Here is a 19,674-nt window from a genome sequence, read left to right on the forward strand (position 1 = left end):
GTGACATGTCTTGTGGGGTATGCATGGGTATCTGAGCTGTGAGCTAGTAGTTTAAACAGACAAGCTCAGTGCATTCAGCTTGTCAACACCTCTGACTTCATCACTACTTGTTTTTGTAAATCTCCTCCACTTTCAGCCGGAAGAGATTGACTTGCATATTATTAATGTTAGCTCTCTGTGTACGTCCAAAGGCCAGCCGTGCTGCCCTCTTCTGAGCCAATTGCAGAAGTCCCTTTTTGTGGCTCCTGACCACACGACTAAACAGTAGTCTAGGTGCGACATAACTAGAGCCTGTAGGACCTGCCTTGTTGATACTGTTATTAAGAAGGCAGATCAGTGCTTTATTATGGACAGACTTCTCCCCATTTTAGCTACTGTTGTAAACTGTTTTGACCTTGACAGTTTACAATGCAGGGTTACTCCAAGCAGTTTAGTTACCTCAACTTGCTCAATTTCCACATTATTTCTTACAAGATTTAGTTGAGGTTTCAGGGGTTAGTGAATGATTTTGTCCCAAATACATTGCTTTTAGTTTTAGAAATATTTAGGACTAACATATTCCTTGCCACCCACTTTGAAACTAACTGCAGCTTTTTGTTGAGCATTGCAGTCATTTCAGTCGCTGTAGTAGCTGCTGACGTGTATAGTGTTGAGTCATTTTTTTCAAAGCAGGTGGCATGACATTGGTAAAGATTGAATTAAGTAAGGGACCTAGACAGCTGCCCTGAGTGACAGCTATGAGTCCTAGTTTCCACTGTTGATTTGAGTCTAAATAGTTCTTAACAGTCGCCCTTCGGCTTCCAGATTCTCACAAAATAACCTTTTTACACACACTCACCCAAACTGAACTCTGTGAGCCCTGTAAAGCTGGTTAGATGATGGCGATCTAGTGTAAAAGCTATTGAATAGCGATGAGGATATACAGTAGGGAGTTTGTATTTTTCTCCCCCTTCTAGTTCTGACTGTCTTCCTCTGTTTCCTCCCAGCAACTCTGGGAATCCCCTTCTCTCTCTGTTCATCTCTCAATCTCTCCCTCTTCGTCTCACTCTCTCTGTCCATCTTTCTCTGCAGAGCTCAGTCAGTGTCTTTGTCCATTCATGAAGTCCGGACTTTCCTACTGATGGTCTGTCCACTCAGTCCCTGTGGCTACTACTGACAGCTGGTTGTTAGGTTAGAGTAGCTGTGGTTGCAGAGCGTCTGACTGTTTACTGTCTGTCTGTAGTCCTGGTTACTCCTTACCACTCTACTAGCCTCGGGCTCTATCTTGATTGATTGCACTGCTTCCCTTGCCATTACCTCGGTACCCGGCCCACACTATCACACAAATCCCAGTTGCTCTCATGGTCCTTGATTTAGGTTGCGCTCCAGGCAGCTTTCTAAGTCATAAAGTCAGTCAGATTGACTGACTCACTGATTTATTAATTGATTGATTGATCTGTCTCCCTCCAGGTCCATCTCTAACCGCCGTGGCACAGCGTGTGCGTGAGGCGGTGGCGGGCGGAGCCACTTTTGAGATGAGCTGTACCATATCCCTTGTGCACTTACAGGACCCGGGCTACTCTGTGCTGGTGCAGACTCAGGACAGTGTGGACTCTGCCACTAGAACCGTCCTCTCTCTCAGTCCTGACTCTGTACTACAACATGGAGGGGCTACAGACCCTAACCGCAGGTACACACACACACACACACACACACACACAGTACTGAGCAGTATGTATCATAAGATGAATGAAGTTGTTGTGGTATTACTAGTGAGCTATGTTGAAAGTAAACTGGGTTCTGGCTCCCAGGGACAGCCTGGTTCTGACTAAGATGGGTCCGGCTGAGTTCCGCTTCCGTCTGGCCGGAGTGCAGCAGGCTGACAGGGGCTTCTACTGGTGTGACATCACCGCCTGGACCAAACAACCAGGCCAGGCCTGGACCAAAGCTGTCAGCGCCAAGTCCAACAAGGTCCAGATCAACTTCCAGGAGACTGGTATGAGGATAGAACACACACTCTGACCACCACTGAGTTACAAACAATATCTTCTGTTTCCTACTGAGCCTATACCCACTAGACTTTTACTGAATCTCACACATGAACTCTAAATATACTCTCTCACATGAACTCTAAATATACTCTCTCGCATGAACTCTATATATACTCTCTCGCATGAACTCTATATATACTCTCTCGCATGAACTCTATATATACTCTCTCGCATGAACTCTATATATACTCTCTCGCATGAACTCTCTATATATACTCTCTCGCATGAACTCTATATATATACTCTCTCGCATGAACTCTATATATACTCTCTCACATTCCCTGCATCGGCCTAGTTGGCTGTGTTTGATGTTCGTGGGAGAGAGATGTAACTAATTACTGAAACCTCTATTACTGTCTCTGGGGAGGTAGACCTCTTGAGCACGCTCTCTCTCTACATCTCTCTCACTGTGGAAAGACACACGCTCTCTCTCTCTCGCGCGCTCTCTCTCTCTACATCTCTCTCACTGTGGAAAGACACACGCGCGCTCTCTCACTGTGGAAAGACACACGCTCTCTCTCTCTCTCTACATCTCTCTCACTGTGGAAAGACACACGCGCTCTCTCTCTCTACATCTCTCTCACTGTGGAAAGGCACACACGCGCGCGCGCGCGCGCTCTCTCTCTACATCTCTCTCACTGTGGAAAGGCACACGTGCGCGCGCTCGCTCTCTCTACATCTCTCTCACTGTGGAAAGACACACGCGCTCTCTCTCTACATCTCTCTCACTGTGAAAAGACACACGCGGGCGCTCTCTCTCTACATCTCTCTCACTGTGGAAAGACACGCGCTCTCTCTCTCTACATCTCTCTCACTGTGGAAAGACACGCGCTCTCTCTACATCTCTCTCACTGTGGAAAGACACGCGCTCTCTCTCTCTACATCTCTCTCACTGTGGAAAGACACACGCTCTCTCTACATCTCTCTCGCTGTGGAAAGACACACGCTCTCTCTCACTGTGGAAAGACACACACGCGCTCTCTCTCTCTACATCTCTCTCAAAAAGCTGTGGAAAGACACACGCTCGCTCTCTCTCGCTGTGGAAAGACACACGCTCGCTCTCTCTCGCTGTGGAAAGACGCACGCTCGCTCTCTCTCGCTGTGGAAAGACGCACGCTCGCTCGCTCTCTCTCTCTCGCTGTGGAAAGACACACGCTCGCTCGCTCGCTCTCTCTCTCTCGCTGTGGAAAGACACACGCTCGCTCGCTCGCTCTCTCTCTCTCGCTGTGGAAAGACACACGCTCGCTCTCTCTCTCTCGCTGTGGAAAGACACACGCTCGCTCTCTCTCTCTCTCGCTGTGGAAAGACACACGCTCGCTCTCTCTCTCTCGCTGTGGAAAGACGCACGCTCTCTCTACATCTCTCTCACTGTGGAAAGACGCACGCTCTCTCTCTCTTACATTTGAGTCATTTAGCTGTCTTAGAGGAGCAAATATAGTAAAGTGCCTTGCTCAATGGCACATCAGCAGATGTTTCACCTAGTCGGCTCGGGGATTCGGACTAGCAACCATTCGGTTACAGGTCCAACGCTCCTAACCGCTAGGCTACCTGCAGCCCTTCTTCCTCTCTGTGGGGTGGAAGCTTCAAAACGGCACCCCATAACCAACCTCTCCTGGACAAATCAGTTAGAAGCTTCAATGATCCGTATCACTGGCTCTCTTTCTCGTGTGTGTGTGTGTTGAACCTGTGTTAGAGGAGACACCATACTGAGTCCCTCCGTAGGTGCTTATCCACACACACACGCACTAGAGGTCGACCGATCATGATTTTTCAACGCCGATACCGATTATTGGAGGACCAAAAAAGCCGATACCGATTAATCGGACAATTTTTGTATTTTATTTTTACATTTGTAATAATGACAATTACAACAATACTGAATGAACACTTATTTTAACTTAATATAATACATCAATAAAATAGCCTCAAATAAATAATGAAACATGTTCAATTTGGTTTAAATAATGCAAAAACAAAGTGTTGGAGAAGAAAGTAATATGTGCCAATATGCAATATGTGCCATGTAAGAAAGCTAACTTTTAAGTTCCTTGCTCAGAACATGAGAACATATGAAAGTTGGTGGTTCCTTTTAACATGAGACTTCAATATTCCAAGGTAAAAGGTTTTAGGTTGTAGTTAATACAGTATTTATAGGACTATTTCTCTCTCTACCATTTGTATTGCATATACCTTTGACTGTTGGATGTTCTTATAGGCACTATAGTATTGCCAGTGTAACAGTATAGCTTCCGTCCCCCTCCTCGCCCCTACCTGGGCTCGAACCAGGAACACATCGACAACAGCCACACTCGAAGCAGCGTTACCCATCGCTCCACAAAAGCCGCGGCCCTTGCAGCGCAAGGGGAATAACTACTCCAAATCTAAAAGCACGTGACGTTTGAAACAGTATTAGCGCACACCCAGCTAACTAGCTAGCCATTTCACATTGGTTACACCAGCCATTAGGCTGATAGGCTTGAAGTCATAAACAGCGCTGTGCTTGTGAAGAGCTGCTGGCAAAACGCACGAAAGTGCTGTTTGAATGAATGAATGATTACGGCCTGCTGCTGCTCAGTCAGACTGCTCTATCAAATCAGACTTAATTATAACATAATAACACACAGAAATATGAGCCTTTGGTCATTAGTATGGTCGAATCCGGAAACGATCATTTTGAAAACAAAACGTTTATTATTTCAGTGAAATACGGAACCTTTCGGTATTTTATCTAACGGGTGGCATCCTTAAGTCTAAATATTCTTGTTACATTGCACAACCTTCAATGTTATGACATAATTACGTAAAATTCTGGCAAATTAGTTCGCAATGAGCCAGGCTGCCCAAACTGTTGCATATACCCTGACTCTGCGTGCATTGAATGCAAGAGAAATGACACAATTTCGCCTGGTTAATGCCTGCAAAACTGGATTAGTAGTTATTATGTGATTATGAGTGATTGTTTTTTATAAGATACGTTTAATGCTAGCTAGCAATTTACCTTGGCTTTTACTGCATTCGCGTAACAGGCAGGCTCCTCGTGGAGTGCAATGGTTAGAGCATTGGACAAGTTAACTGTACGGTTGCGAGATTGGATCCCCTGAGCTGACAAGGTGAAAATCTGTCTGTTCTGCCCCTGAACAAGGCAGTTAACACACCGTTCCTAGGCCGTCATTGAAAATAAGAATGTGTTCTTAACTGACTTGCCTAGTTAAATAAAGGTATAAAATACCGATTTCCGATTGTTATGAAAACTTGAAATCGGCCATTCCGATTAATCGGTCGACCTCTAACACACACACACACACACACTCTCTGACTGGCTCAGTGAGCTGAGAGGAGCTGTTTGGACTAGCACCTTTGAAAGACCTGGCGAAGGACCAGTGTTAGGGGTGTAAACATAGTGAATGTAACCCCTGACCTCTAACCTCTGTTCCTTCCTGTAGGCCCCTTGTTCGCTGTGGCCATCCGCTCTGACACCACCACTCTTTATCCCTGGGAGACCGCCAAGATGGTGTGTGCCCTCAGCGTCTCTGGAGCATCCCCCAAGTCAGGTAGGGGACGACACACGCTCATCAGGTGATAACTGTATCCATAAGACACAACCTTCCAGTGTTGAGACAGACTGAGTTAATTAGTTTCTTATCAGCTCTCCTGTTCACATCTCTCCATCCTCTCCTCCCTTCCTCCTGTCCTCCTCCTGCCTCTCATATCACTGTTCTCCCAGCTCAGGGAGGAGTGCAGTGTGATCTCTTATTGGAAGTCATTCTGTCTCATTCTCTCTTATCAACTCTCTATCACTTTGTCTTCCTCTCCCTCCCTCAGCTATTAGATTACCTAACTCTGTGTCTCTGTGTGTGTTTGTCTGAATGTGATTGTGTGATTATGCAAGGGGGGGGGTCATCATTTTTCAGAACCCCAGCTGTCGGTGTGTGTATGGATTCACATGCATACACACACATACGCCTTCCTGTTATTCTCGTGCATATCAGAGAACGTAATGGAATGTCATGGTAATCTTATGGGCAGTTGCAGCTTCTTTTCCTGATGGTGGAACATAGCAGTTAGTTACCTACAGGGAGACAGCTGGAAGGCTGCAGGGGAATGGTATTACTGAACTACACTGTTAGTTAGTTACCTACAGGGAGACAGCTAGAAGGCTGCAGGGGAATGGTATTACTGAACTACACAGTTAGTTAGTTAGTTAGTTACCTACAGGGAGACAGCTGGAAGACTGCAGGGGAATGGTATTACTGAACTACACTGTTAGTTACCTACAGTGAGGCAGCTGGAAGGCTGCAGGGGAATGGTATTACTGAACTACACTGTTACTCTGTTAGTTACATACAGGGAGACAGCTAGAAGGCTGCAGGGGAATGGTATTACTGAACTACACTGTTAGTTACCTACAGTGAGACAGCTGGAAGGCTGCAGGGGAATGGTATTACTGAACTACACTGTTACTCTGTTAGTTACCTACAGGGAGACAGCTAGAAGGCTGCAGGGGAATGGTATTACTGAACTACACTGTTACTCTGTTAGTTACCTACAGGGAGGCAGCTGGAAGACTGCAGGGGAATGGTATTACTGAACTACACTGTTAGTTACCTACAGGGAGACAGCTGGAAGACTGCAGGGGAATGGTATTACTGAACTACACTGTTAGTTACCTACAGGGAGACAGCTAGAAGACTGCAGGAGAATGGTATTACTGAACTACACTGTTAGTCTGTTAGTTACCTACAGGGAGGCAGCTGGAAGACTGCAGGGGAATGGTATTACTGAACTACACTGTTAGTTACCTACAGGGAGACAGCTGGAAGGCTGCAGGGGAATGGTATTACTGAACTACACTGTTAGTTAGTTACCTACAGGGAGACAGCTAGAAGGCTGCAGGGGAATGGTATTACTGAACTACACAGTTAGTCAGTCAGTTAGTTAGTTAGTTAGTTAGTTAGTTAGTTAGTTACCTACAGGGAGACAGCTGGAAGACTGCAGGGGAATGGTATTACTGAACTACACAGTTAGTCAGTCAGTCAGTCAGTCAGTTAGTTAGTTAGTTAGTTACCTACAGGGAGACAGCTGGAAGACTGCAGGGGAATGGTATTACTGAACTACACTGTTAGTTACCTACAGGGAGACAGCTGGAAGGCTGCAGGGGAATGGTATTACTGAACTACACAGTTAGTTAGTTACCTACAGGGAGGCAGCTGGAAGACTGCAGGGGAATGGTATTACTGAACTGCACTGTTAGTTACCTACAGGGAGACAGCTGGAAGACTGCAGGGGAATGGTATTACTGAACTACACTGTTACTCTGTTAGTTACATACAGGGAGGCAGCTGGAAGACTGCAGGGGAATGGTATTACTGAACTACACTGTTAGTTACCTACAGGGAGACAGCTGGAAGACTGCAGGGGAATGGTATTACTGAACTACACTGTTAGTTACCTACAGGGAGACAGCTGGAAGACTGCAGGGGAATGGTATTACTGAACTACACTGTTAGTTACCTACAGGGAGACAGCTAGAAGACTGCAGGAGAATGGTATTACTGAACTACACTGTTAGTCTGTTAGTTACCTACAGGGAGGCAGCTGGAAGACTGCAGGGGAATGGTATTACTGAACTACACTGTTAGTTACCTACAGGGAGACAGCTGGAAGGCTGCAGGGGAATGGTATTACTGAACTACACTGTTAGTTAGTTACCTACAGGGAGACAGCTAGAAGGCTGCAGGGGAATGGTATTACTGAACTACACAGTTAGTCAGTCAGTCAGTTAGTTAGTTAGTTAGTTAGTTAGTTAGTTACCTACAGGGAGACAGCTGGAAGACTGCAGGGGAATGGTATTACTGAACTACACAGTTAGTCAGTCAGTCAGTCAGTCAGTTAGTTAGTTAGTTAGTTAGTTAGTTACCTACAGGGAGACAGCTGGAAGACTGCAGGGGAATGGTATTACTGAACTACACTGTTAGTTACCTACAGGGAGACAGCTGGAAGGCTGCAGGGGAATGGTATTACTGAACTACACAGTTAGTTAGTTACCTACAGGGAGGCAGCTGGACGACTGCAGGGGAATGGTATTACTGAACTACACTGTTAGTTACCTACAGGGAGACAGCTGGAAGACTGCAGGGGAATGGTATTACTGAACTACACTGTTACTCTGTTAGTTACATACAGGGAGACAGCTAGAAGGCTGCAGGGGAATGGTATTACTGAACTACACTGTTAGTCTGTTAGTTACCTACAGGGAGGCAGCTGGAAGGCTGCAGGGGAATGGTATTACTGAACTACACTGTTAGTTACCTACAGGGAGGCAGCTGGAAGACTGTAGGGGAATGGTACTACTGAACTACACTGTTAGTTACCTACAGGGAGACAGCTGGAAGACTGCAGGGGAATGGTATTACTGAACTACACTGTTAGTTACCTACAGGGAGACAGCTAGAAGACTGCAGGAGAATGGTATTACTGAACTACACTGTTAGTCTGTTAGTTACCTACAGGGAGGCAGCTGGAAGACTGCAGGGGAATGGTATTACTGAACTACACTGTTAGTCACCTACAGGGAGGCAGCTGGAAGGCTGCAGGGGAATGGTATTACTGAACTACACTGTTAGTCTGTTAGTTAGTTACCTACAGTGAGGCAGCTGGAAGACTGCAGGGGAATGGTATTACTGAACTACACTGTTACTCTGTTAGTTACCTACAGGGAGGCAGCTGGAAGACTGCAGGGGAATGGTATTACTGAACTACACTGTTAGTTACCTACAGTGAGGCAGCTGGAAGGCTGCAGGGGAATGGTATTACTGAACTACACTGTTAGTTACCTACAGGGAGACAGCTGGAAGACTGCAGGGGAATGGTATTACTGAACTACACTGTTAGTTACCTACAGGGAGACAGCTAGAAGGCTGCAGGGGAATGGTATTACTGAACTACACTGTTAGTCTGTTAATTAGCTCATGGCTTTTTTTGGTTAGAATGGCATTTTGTCTTCTCAGTCGACGGCAGAATTTTCTCAGACAGTGGTGAGAGCTTTCAGGTGTAGCCTAGGCTTTTGTTCCATCCCAGCACTGACATACCCAATTCAACCAATCAGCTGATTATCAAGACCTCTGGTTTAATTGAATCAGGTGTTAATTAATTAGAGCTGGGCTGGAGTAAAAGCCTGCAGACTCTGACCTGTAGCTTTAAGAATTCCATGTCTCATCTGTGAGCCAGACTTACCTTCGTATTAACTTGGTCATGATGCCTCACAATCGGTATTGTGACGCACTATTCAAGCCAAATTGTTCCTACTGATACTAAAACGGATACATCTCGTTTCCTTCAGGTGTGGCAGTGGTTTGTTTAGTTTAGTCATGTGCCGACTGATACGGTATTGCCCAACCCTGACGTCTGCGTTGTCTTAAACTCACGTGGGTAGGTGTGTGTATGCTGTCGTTTAGTCATGCACCGGATGGTGTTACCCAACCATTATTGTCTTAGCGTGCGTGCGTGCACACACACACACACACACACACACACACACACACACACACACTATTTATTCCTTCTCTTACAGAGGTGGGGCATATTTAATCCCCATATTAATGCTGTTGATGTCGGATATGTGAGGTGCTGTAAAACTGTCAACAATACCACATGAAACCAAATGGCAGAGAGACTTGGGGAACAGAGTTCTAGGAGAGGAACTGGATAGTAGCTGGTGTGACTGATGGTTTGGTGTAAATGTTGAGTAATCCACAGTGATACCCTATATAGCAGGTATTCCCAAACAAAATTCCCAAATGTCGTCAGGTGTATAATAAAAGCGTGATTCACATTTAAAACAAATATATACACTACTGTTCAAAAGTTTGGGGTCACTTAGAAATGTCCTTGTTTTTGAAAGAAAAGCTCATTTTTTGTCCGTTTTAAAATAACATAAAATTGATTAGAAATACAGTGTAGACATTGTTAATGTTGTAAATGACTATTGTAGCTGGAAACGGCAGCTTTTTTTATGGAATATCTACAAAGGCGTACAGTGGCCCATTATCAGCAACCATCACCCCTGTGTTCCAATGGCACGTTGTGTTAGCTAATCCAAGTTTATAATTTTAAAAGGCTAATTGATCATTAGAAAACCCTTTTGCAATTATGTTAGCACTATCGATCAAAAGTTTGGGGTCACTTAGAAATGTCCTTGTTTTTGAAAGAAAAGTCTTTTTTTTTTGTCCGTTTAAAATAACATCAAATTGATCAGAATAGTACAAATAAAGAAAAACCCTTAAACGAGATTGTGTGTGTGTGTGTGTGTGTGTGTGTGTGTTTATTTACTTACTTACTACCGGTCAAAAGTTTCAGAACCTTTTACTTGTTCAAGGATTTTTCTTTATTTTTACTATTTTCTACATTGTAAAAAATGAGCAAAAGATTGAATATTTTTATTTGTGCTCTGGTTCTAAAAGAGCTCTTTGTCACGTCCCATGAGCCGGGTTGTGACAAATACTCACATTCAGTCTTATGTTTAATAAATGTATCGTATAGTGTGTGTGTGTGGCAGGCTTCCAATGATGGCAAAAACCAGTGTGCTGACCCTGGTGCTAGAGGGGGGTACAGCTGACCCTGGTGCTAGAGGGGGGTACAGCTGACCCTGGTGCTAGAGGGGGGTACAGCTGACCCTGGTGCTAGAGGGGGGTACAGCTGACCCTGGTGCTAGAGGGGGTACGCAGCTGGCGTTGAATGTTTGAAGGGGTGCGGGACTATAAAACGTTTGGGAACCACTGCTCTATAGAAAGGAGAGGGACTGGATAGTACCTGACAGGACTGATGGTTGGGTGTAAGTGTTGAGTAATCCACAGTGATACTCTATATACATGTACAGTGCAGGAACAAGCCTGAGCAGGAGAATCACATTCCTATGCAGCACTGTAATGGACCTACCCACAAGACCTTGCGTCACAGAGAGACCACAAGATGACAAACAGCCACCTTTCCTTGTTTCCTTTCCTAGATGATATAAATGGACAGATGGATTAAAAAAATATATATATTGGTCTATCATCATGTCCTTTCAGATTAGTGGACGTCAAGGAAATACATATATATTAGATCATTAGGACGCAGCCGGTGTGGTGATTGTGTGAGACCGACATTCTGTTGGTGGGAATGTTGCACTTGTGAACTGATGCTGTTGAGAAAGCTAGCTAGCTGTTGGCCTGGCGTGTTGATGCCTGCTGACCAAGACTAACGGGAGACGTCAGATGTTCACAACGTAAGGAATGCACAGCAAATGTATAGAATGCCCAGGAAATGTATAGAATGCCCAGGAAATGTATAGAAGTGTGTGAGTGTTTGGGACACGAGGATGTCATCAAAGAGCAGAGTTATGTTTTTTTTTTTTGGCATCAGTTGAAGCTGACAAGCAACAGCTGTTTTTCTCATGCTGTCGTGTCTCTGTACCCAGAGTACGGAGTCTGTTTCCTTAGGGGAGACACTGAAGACTTTGTCCCTGCTTGTGCCAGTTGCTGCCATGAGAGGGCATAACATAAAAAGGACAACAGGAGGTTTAAATTAAGATCAAGAGAAAGATGGAACATAACATTGTTTATTGGTTATAATTTTCTTTGAATGGAGTGGAATATGGACTCGGCCCAGTACCGCATCACATCCGGCCGTGATTGGTAGTCCCATTGAGAAGCGCACAATTTCCCCAGCGTCGTCCGGGTTTGGCCGGGGTAGACCGTCATTGTAAATAAGAATTTGTTCACTGACTTGCCTAGTTAAATATTTAAAAAAAATGTAAACCCACTAAAGAAGCATGTAAACGTCTGACTAGGATTGAACCATCCTTTACGACTAGAGTAGTTCACTGAGTCTGTCTAGTCTCCTCTCCTAGCCTGCCCCACAGATTCAAACTAGCCTGCCAACCCTGTTCTCTTCTCCTCTACAGCCAGTAATTAATAGTTCTATTCCATGGTCCATTACCCCCTCACAGGGAGAAGAGGAGACTGGAGAGACCTCCTAAAGGACTGGTGAAGAGAGAACGGTCTAACTCACTGGTGCAGGGAAAGAGAAAGGCTCTCACTCAGGCCATTAAGTCCTTCTGGTAATAAAGGGGAGGACTGCTTGAGCATAGAAATAGAAGGGGTAACAACAGAACAGACATGAGTTGTGTGTCAAATGGCACCCTACTGCACGATATGTCTCTTTAGATCAGCCCATAACGCTAAGAAATACTACATTTTCCACATTCCACCCAAATATTGGCGACACAATAGAATTTACGCGACGTCATGACTTGTTAGCGTCAATTCCAAATGAGACACCCAAAATGGCCGCCGCCCGTCGGTCATGGCCCGTTGCTCATAATTGGAATGGCCGTTCTGCTTATTGTGATTCTACGAGGTCCATGCAGTGTTTAGTATTCCTGTGTGCTGTGTTGTAGCAGCGCTTTATGGCCCACATGTAATAGACTTTGTTCTATCAGACATCAGTGGCAGTATCCCTGTTGATTTCTGTGTTCTGGATGCCTGTAGTGTCTACCACTATTGGTCTTTACCTTCTGCTGCTGCTGGCAAAACTAACTAACTCCCCCCTCTGGGGATCAATACATGGAATGAACCAATCAAATGTATTTTATTCAGTTCATTTCAATGTGAAGACAATCTACTTTTATTTCTCCTTGGCGGATCCTGGTGTTGATGAGATGGAGGGGAGGATGGTGGAGGATAGAGGAGGTGGAGGGTAGGATAGAGGAGGTGGAGGGTAGGATAGAGGAGGTGGAGGGTAGGATAGAGGAGGTGGGGGGTAGGATAGAGGAGGTGGGGGGTAGGATAGAGGAGGTGGGGGGTAGGATAGAGGAGGTGGGGGGTAGGATAGAGGAGGTGGGGGGTAGGATAGAGGAGGTGGGGGGTAGGATAGAGGAGGTGGGGGGTAGGATAGAGGAGGTGGGGGGTAGGATAGAGGAGGTGGGGGGTAGGATAGAGGAGGTGGGGGGTAGGATAGAGGAGGTGGGGGGTAGGATAGAGGAGGTGGGGGGTAGGATAGAGGAGGTGGGGGGTAGGATAGAGGAGGTGGGGGGTAGGATAGAGGAGGTGGGGGGTAGGATAGAGGAGGTGGGGGGTAGGATAGAGGAGGTGGGGGGTAGGATAGAGGAGGTGGGGGGTAGGATAGAGGATAGAGGAGGGTAGGATAGAGGAGGTGGGGGGTAGGATAGAGGAGGGTAGGATAGAGGAGGTGGGGGGTAGGATAGAGGAGGTGGGGGGTAGGATAGAGGAGGTGGGGGGTAGGATAGAGGAGGTGGAGGGGGGGGGGGGGGGGGGTAAAAGGGCCAGTGGAAGGAATTTTACAGCATTGTGTTGTGGTGGGGATCAAGCTTGTTAATGGGAACACTGGTGATGATAATGTAATTGTTTTGCCGTCTTGGTTATTGTTGCTACGCGTGCGGTTCAGAGAGCAGTATATTCAAGGAATTACAGTCCACTGAAACAGCTGGGACCAATCTGAGGCAATGTGACGATGTGTGTGTGCTCGCAGGCATGTGTGCATGTGCGTGAGAGAATGTTATCTGCAGGGCCTGGTACAGGGGGTCTTGGCAGGTTCCTCTTCTTTTTGTTTCTCTAAGGTGTGGTGGGTCACCTTAATTCCTCTTTAGATATCTTCTATTTGGATAGTGTAATGGGTGTTCATACAACTCCAGGGATGTTGTTATTTCAATATCTTCATGTTCTCTCTTCCTGTCCTTTGTTATAATTGTATTCAATGTCAAAGGAGGCAAACGGTGGCTTTATGAAGCTTTATAACTTAGTTCCCATCTGAAAGGATCTCCTAAGTGGCTTCATAGAAACGCTCTGCTTACTATTCAATATAAAAGGCCCAGCTACCAAACTATTAACCCTTTACACTCACAGCCCCTGTCATCCCATATACTGGTTGAAAATGGCAGATTTGGTCATTAATGAGCACCTCAATTGGAATGCAGGGGCTGTACGGTAAGATGTTGTATATGACGTCAGAGCTCAAGCTGTCTGCTTTACAGCGTTGTATGAGTTTCAACTGGCAGACGTTCTGAACAGGTTTCTACAACGGGTGGTTTAGAGTTCCCATTGTTAGAGCCTCTCCTGCCCATGATATGAGACAACATGCACATGGTCCCGTTCATATAAAGTGGCATTGTTTACATTGTTACCTAGCAACGTACTACCACTACTACTTTTTACAAATACTAGTCTCATCACCTGTAACTCGTCGCGGATGATTTTGGCTACTTTAGTAATTTAGTTTGTAATCTGAGCGACGGGAATGCTGTAAATCTAGAGGAGTCAGTGTATTCTGAAAGATGAGACGTTTAAGGATTATAATACCGGTTTGATGTCATAATGTGTACTTCACATTTTAAAATGTATTTAATGTAGGACTGTATTTTATAACTACTAATGTTGGCAATAGAACGGCCTTTCAAACGATGCACACCTGAACCACGTTGAGCTTTATAATGGGCCGTTTTTTGATTGACATGCATGTTACTGACACTTTCCCTCGACTGAGATGTCAAGAAGGCAGAGCAACGCCTTATCATGGACCTCTTCCCATTTAAGTAACCATTTTCTATGTTACTGAATGTATCCAGAGTATTTTTAGATTTTCGTTATGAGAAATGCTGCAAAAAGTACTGTAAATGTAAAATGCACATAAAAATGAAGTGTACAGTCGTGGCCAAAAGTTTTGAGAATGACACAAATATTAATTTTCACAAAGTCTGCTGCCTCAGTTTGTATGATGGCAATTTGCATATACTCCAGAATGTTATGAAGAGTGATCAGATGAATTGCAATTAATTGCAAAGTCCCTCTTTGCCATGCAAATGAAATGAATCCCCCAAAAACATTTCTACTGCATTTCAGCCCTGCCACAAAAGGACCACCTGACATCATGTCAGTGATTCTCTCGTTAAGACAGGTGTGAGTGTTGACGAGGACAGGGCTGGAGATCAGTCTGTCATGCTGATTGAGTTCGAATAACTGGAAGCTTCAAAAGGAGGGTGGTGCTTGGAATCATTGTTCTTCCTCTGTCAAACACGTGCCGTTATCATTGCTTTGCACAAAAAGTGCTTCACAGGCAAGGATATTGCTGCCGGTAAGATTGCACCTAAATCAACCATTTTATAGGATCATCAAGAACTTCAAGGAGAGCGGTTCAATTACTGTGAAGAAGGCTTCAGGGCGCCCAAAAAAGTCCAGCAAGCGCCAGGACCTTCTCCTAAAGTTGATTCAGCTGCGGGATCGGGGCACCACCAGTACAGAGCTTGCTCAGGAATGGCAGCAGGCAGGTGTGAGTGCATCTGCACGTACAGTGAGGCGAAGACTTTGAGGATGGCCTGGTGTCAAGAAGGGCAGCAAAGATCCACTTCTCTCCAGGAAAAACATCAGGGACAGACTGATATTCTGCAAAAGGTACAGGGATTGGACTGCTGAGGACTGGGGTAAAGTCATTTTCTCTGAATCCCCTTTCCGATTGTTTGGGGCATCTGGAAAAAAGCTTGTCCGGAGAAGACAAGGTGAGCGCTACCATCAGTCCTGTGTCATGCCAACAGTAAAGCATCCTGAGACCATTCATGTGTGGGGTTGCTTCTCAGCCAAGGGAGTGGGCTCACTCACAATTTTGCTCAAGAACACAGCCATGAATAAAGAATGGTACCAACTTATCCTCCGAGAGCAACTTCTCCCAACCATCCAGGAACAGTTTTGGTGACGAACAATGCCTTTTCCAGCATGATGGAGCACCTTGCCATAAGGCAAAAAAAACTAAGTGGCTCGGGGGACAAAACATTGATATTTTGGGTCCATGGCCAGGAAACTCCCCAGACCTTAATCCCATTGAGAACTTGTGGTCAATCCTCAAGAGGCAGGTGGACAAACAAAAACCCACAAATTCTGACAAACTCCAAGCATTGATTATGCAAGAATGGGCTGCCAGTCAGGATGTGGCCCAGAAGTTAATTGACAGCATGCCAGGGTGGATTGCAGAGGTCTTGGAAAAGAAGGGTCAACACTGCAACTATTGACTCTTTGCATCAACTTCATGTAATTGTCAATAAAAGCCTTTGACACTTATAATTACAAGCATTTCATACTTCAGTATTCCATAGTAACATCTGGCAAAAATATCTAAAGACACTGAAGCAACAAACCTTGTGGAAATTAATGTTTGTCATTCTCAAAACTTTTATTTTTCATATTTGTTCTGTTAAAAAAAATTCAATTTGGCCCTATCCATCTAGTCCAAATTCTAGGAGTGAAAAGGGTTAAGACTGACAACAGCCCAGCTACCAAACTATCCCTTTAAGACTAATGTCCACTGACCAGTCCTCAATTAGGTCTGCAGGAATCGGCCTGATTGGTCCGTTAGTCCAGCGGTTGTCTACGTTTAGGCTCGTGTCACATCCAGTCAGTCACCTCTTGAATCCGGACACCGAGGTTGTGGAAACGAGGGGTCGCTGTGCCCTCCGTTTCATCTCTATAAATATAGTTGTCTTTCCCCATCTTATTCATCATCATTACCATCAGCATCTTTATATTTTTCACAAAGTAGGCCTTGTATTAGCATTTTTAATGGACAAATATTCAGTCACACATTGTCAATTGAATACGAAGTGAAAATGTTACTTAAAGTTAGGATTCACCCCATAGTACCTAATTTATTTATTTTTACTTCCAACTCTCCAGTGGCGAACTCTGTATTGGTGGTTAAGATGTCCAGTAATTAGAGGCTGCTGGACAGGATATCAAATCTGACTGAAGAAGTCATACCACATTCTGGGTCACTGTCTTCCCCCTCTCGTTGCTCCCTCTCTCTTCCCCCTCTCGTTGCTCCCTCTCTCTTCCCCCTCTCGTTGCTCCCCCTCTCTTTCCTCCCCCTCTCTTCCCTCCCCCTCTCGTTGCTCCCCCTCTCTTCCCTCCCCCTCTCGTTGCTCCCCCTCTCTTCCCTCCCCCTCTCGTTGCTCCCCCTCTCGTTGCTCCCCCTCTCATTGCTCCCCCTCTCATTGCTCCCCCTCTCGTTGCTCCCCCTCTCGTTGCTCCCCCTCTCGTTGCTCCCCCTCTCGTTGCTCCCCCTCTCATTGCTCCCCCTCTCATTGCTCCCCCTCTCGTTGCTCCCCCTCTCTTCCCTCCCCCTCTCATTGCTCCCCCTCTCGTTGCTCCCCCTCTCGTTGCTCCCCCTCTCATTGCTCCCCCTCTCGTTGCTCCCCCTCTCGTTGCTCCCCCTCTCGTTGCTCCCCCTCTCGTTGCTCCCCCTCTCGTTGCTCCCCCTCTCGTTGCTCCCCCTCTCGTTGCTCCCCCTCTCGTTGCTCCCCCTCTCGTTGCTCCCCCTCTCGTTGCTCCCCCTCTCGTTGCTCCCCCTCTCGTTGCTCCCCCTCTCGTTGCTCCCCCTCTCGTTGCTCCCCCTCTCGTTGCTCCCCCTCTCGTTGCTCCCCCTCTCGTTGCTCCCCCTCTCGTTGCTCCCCCTCTCGTTGCTCCCCCTCTCTTTCCTCCCCCTCTCTTCCCTCCCCCTCTCGTTGCTCCCCCTCTCTTCCCTCCCCCTCTCGTTGCTCCCCCTCTCTTCCCTCCCCCTCTCTTCCCTCCCCCTCTCGTTGCTCCCCCTCTCATTGCTCCCCCTCTCATTGCTCCCCCTCTCGTTGCTCCCCCTCTCATTGCTCCCCCTCTCATTGCTCCCCCTCTCGTTGCTCCCCCTCTCATTGCTCCCCCTCTCATTGCTCCCCCTCTCGTTGCTCCCCCTCTCTTCCCTCCCCCTCTCATTGCTCCCCCTCTCTTCCCTCCCCCTCTCATTGCTCCCCCTCTCGTTGCTCCCCCTCTCGTTGCTTCCCCTCTCGTTGCTCCCCCTCTCGTTGCTCCCCCTCTCGTTGCTCCCCCTCTCGTTGCTCCCCCTCTCGTTGCTCCCCCTCTCGTTGCTCCCCCTCTCGTTGCTCCCCCTCTCGTTGCTCCCCCTCTCGTTGCTCCCCCTCTCGTTGCTCCCCCTCTCGTTGCTCCCCCTCTCGTTGCTCCCCCTCTCGTTGCTCCCCCTCTCGTTGCTCCCCCTCTCGTTGCTCCCCCTCTCGTTGCTCCCCCTCTCGTTGCTCCCCCTCTCGTTGCTCCCCCTCTCGTTGCTCCCCCTCTCGTTGCTCCCCCTCTCTTCCCTCCCCCTCTCGTTGCTCCCCCTCTCGTTGCTCCCCCTCTCGTTGCTCCCCCTCTCGTTGCTCCCCCTCTCGTTGCTCCCCCTCTCGTTGCTCCCCCTCTCATTGCTCCCCCTCTCATTGCTCCCCCTCTCATTGCTCCCCCTCTCTTCCCCTCCTTTTCTTGTTCTCTTTTTTTCTTCCTCTTCTCTAGAACATCATTCTTTATTTTCCTCTTTGTCTCTTTCTGTGAGATGTTATCTAAAGGTGGCTGTAGAGACACACACATAGTATTGATGTGTAATCTGTGTGTGGGTGGGACAGTAATGATAGAGCCTTTTAGACACATTAATGACCTGTTATAGCTGCTCCTCTAGACCTTTGCTAAGAGCCCCTAGCACAGAAACATAGATATATGAATACATGGATAGAGAAACAGATGTATCCATATGGAAGATGTGTACTGTGTTCTATGTTCTCTCAGTGATAGCATGTCTACATGTAGAGTTTTCTTCAGATCCATGAATTCCCATCACAGAGCAACATTGACACGGTGGCAACACCCGAAACTAACTGTAGGTTCAGCGATAGACTGATAAAACCTTTGGCCTCAACCACATGGGAAGGATTTCTCTAAAATACTTTACATTTTCTCCTCCCCCTTCCACTTCTGTGTCTCCATCCAGTCCCTTCCCCCTCTCTTCTCTCTCTAGCCAGTCTCCCCTCCATGTCTCTCCCTGTCGCTCTGGCCAGTCTCCCCTCCATGTCGCTCTGGCCAGTCTTCCCTCCATGTCTCTCCCTGTCGCTCTGGCCAGTCTCCCCTCCATGTCTCTCCCTGTCGCTCTGGCCAGTCTCCCCTCCATGTCTCTCCCTGTCGCTCTGGCCAGTCTCCCCTCCATGTCGCTCTGGCCAGTCTTCCCTCCATGTCTCTCCCTGTCGCTCTGGCCAGTCTCCCCTCCATGTCTCTCCCTGTCGCTCTGGCCAGTCTCCCCTCCATGTCTCTCCCCGTCGCTCTGGCTAGTCTCCCCTCCATGTCTCTCCCTGTCGCTCTGTCTCCCCTCTTCCTGTCCCTACATCCACAGTTTCAATCTGCTGATGTTAGCTATATTAAATAAACCCAATGAAGTGGTTTTAATAGAATTCTCTCCTCTTCCTCCCTCAGATGACCTGTCCTACGAGGTACGTTGGTACCTCACGCGGCTGAGAGGGGGGAACAAAGGCACCCTACTGGCCAGCGTGGACCGCTTCGGTCTGGTCAAGAAGGAGGCGCGCAACGCCAGCAGTGACGTGTCCCTGGAGCGCACAGACACACACACTTACGCCCTGAACATCCACGCCACCCAGGACAGCGACAGCGGGGAGTACCACTGCCAGGCCACGCCCTGGTACCTGTCTGCCTCCACAGGGGCCTGGACACACGGGGCAGAACTCACCTCTACCAGGGTGTTCCTCACTGTACGATTCCCCAGTGAGTAAGGATGGGGGGGGGCACTGTGTGTGTGTGTG

At 47.1% G+C, this 19,674-nt stretch overlaps 1 protein-coding gene across 1 annotated transcript in view; it reads left to right on the forward strand.

Moving 5' to 3' along the window:
* The window catches only part of LOC139373054 (prostaglandin F2 receptor negative regulator-like), a 43,766-nt gene that overhangs the window by 21,518 nt on the left and 2,574 nt on the right, over positions 1 to 19,674 (forward strand). The window contains exons 7-10 of the mRNA XM_071113089.1: positions 1,450 to 1,669; positions 1,791 to 1,975; positions 5,474 to 5,581; positions 19,331 to 19,636. Coding sequence (XP_070969190.1) covers positions 1,450 to 1,669; positions 1,791 to 1,975; positions 5,474 to 5,581; positions 19,331 to 19,636 — 819 coding nt within the window. The remainder of the gene's footprint in view (positions 1 to 1,449; positions 1,670 to 1,790; positions 1,976 to 5,473; positions 5,582 to 19,330; positions 19,637 to 19,674) is intronic.

This window comes from Oncorhynchus clarkii, chromosome 18 (genome assembly GCF_045791955.1).
Source record: "Oncorhynchus clarkii lewisi isolate Uvic-CL-2024 chromosome 18, UVic_Ocla_1.0, whole genome shotgun sequence".
NCBI lineage: Eukaryota > Metazoa > Chordata > Actinopteri > Salmoniformes > Salmonidae > Oncorhynchus > Oncorhynchus clarkii.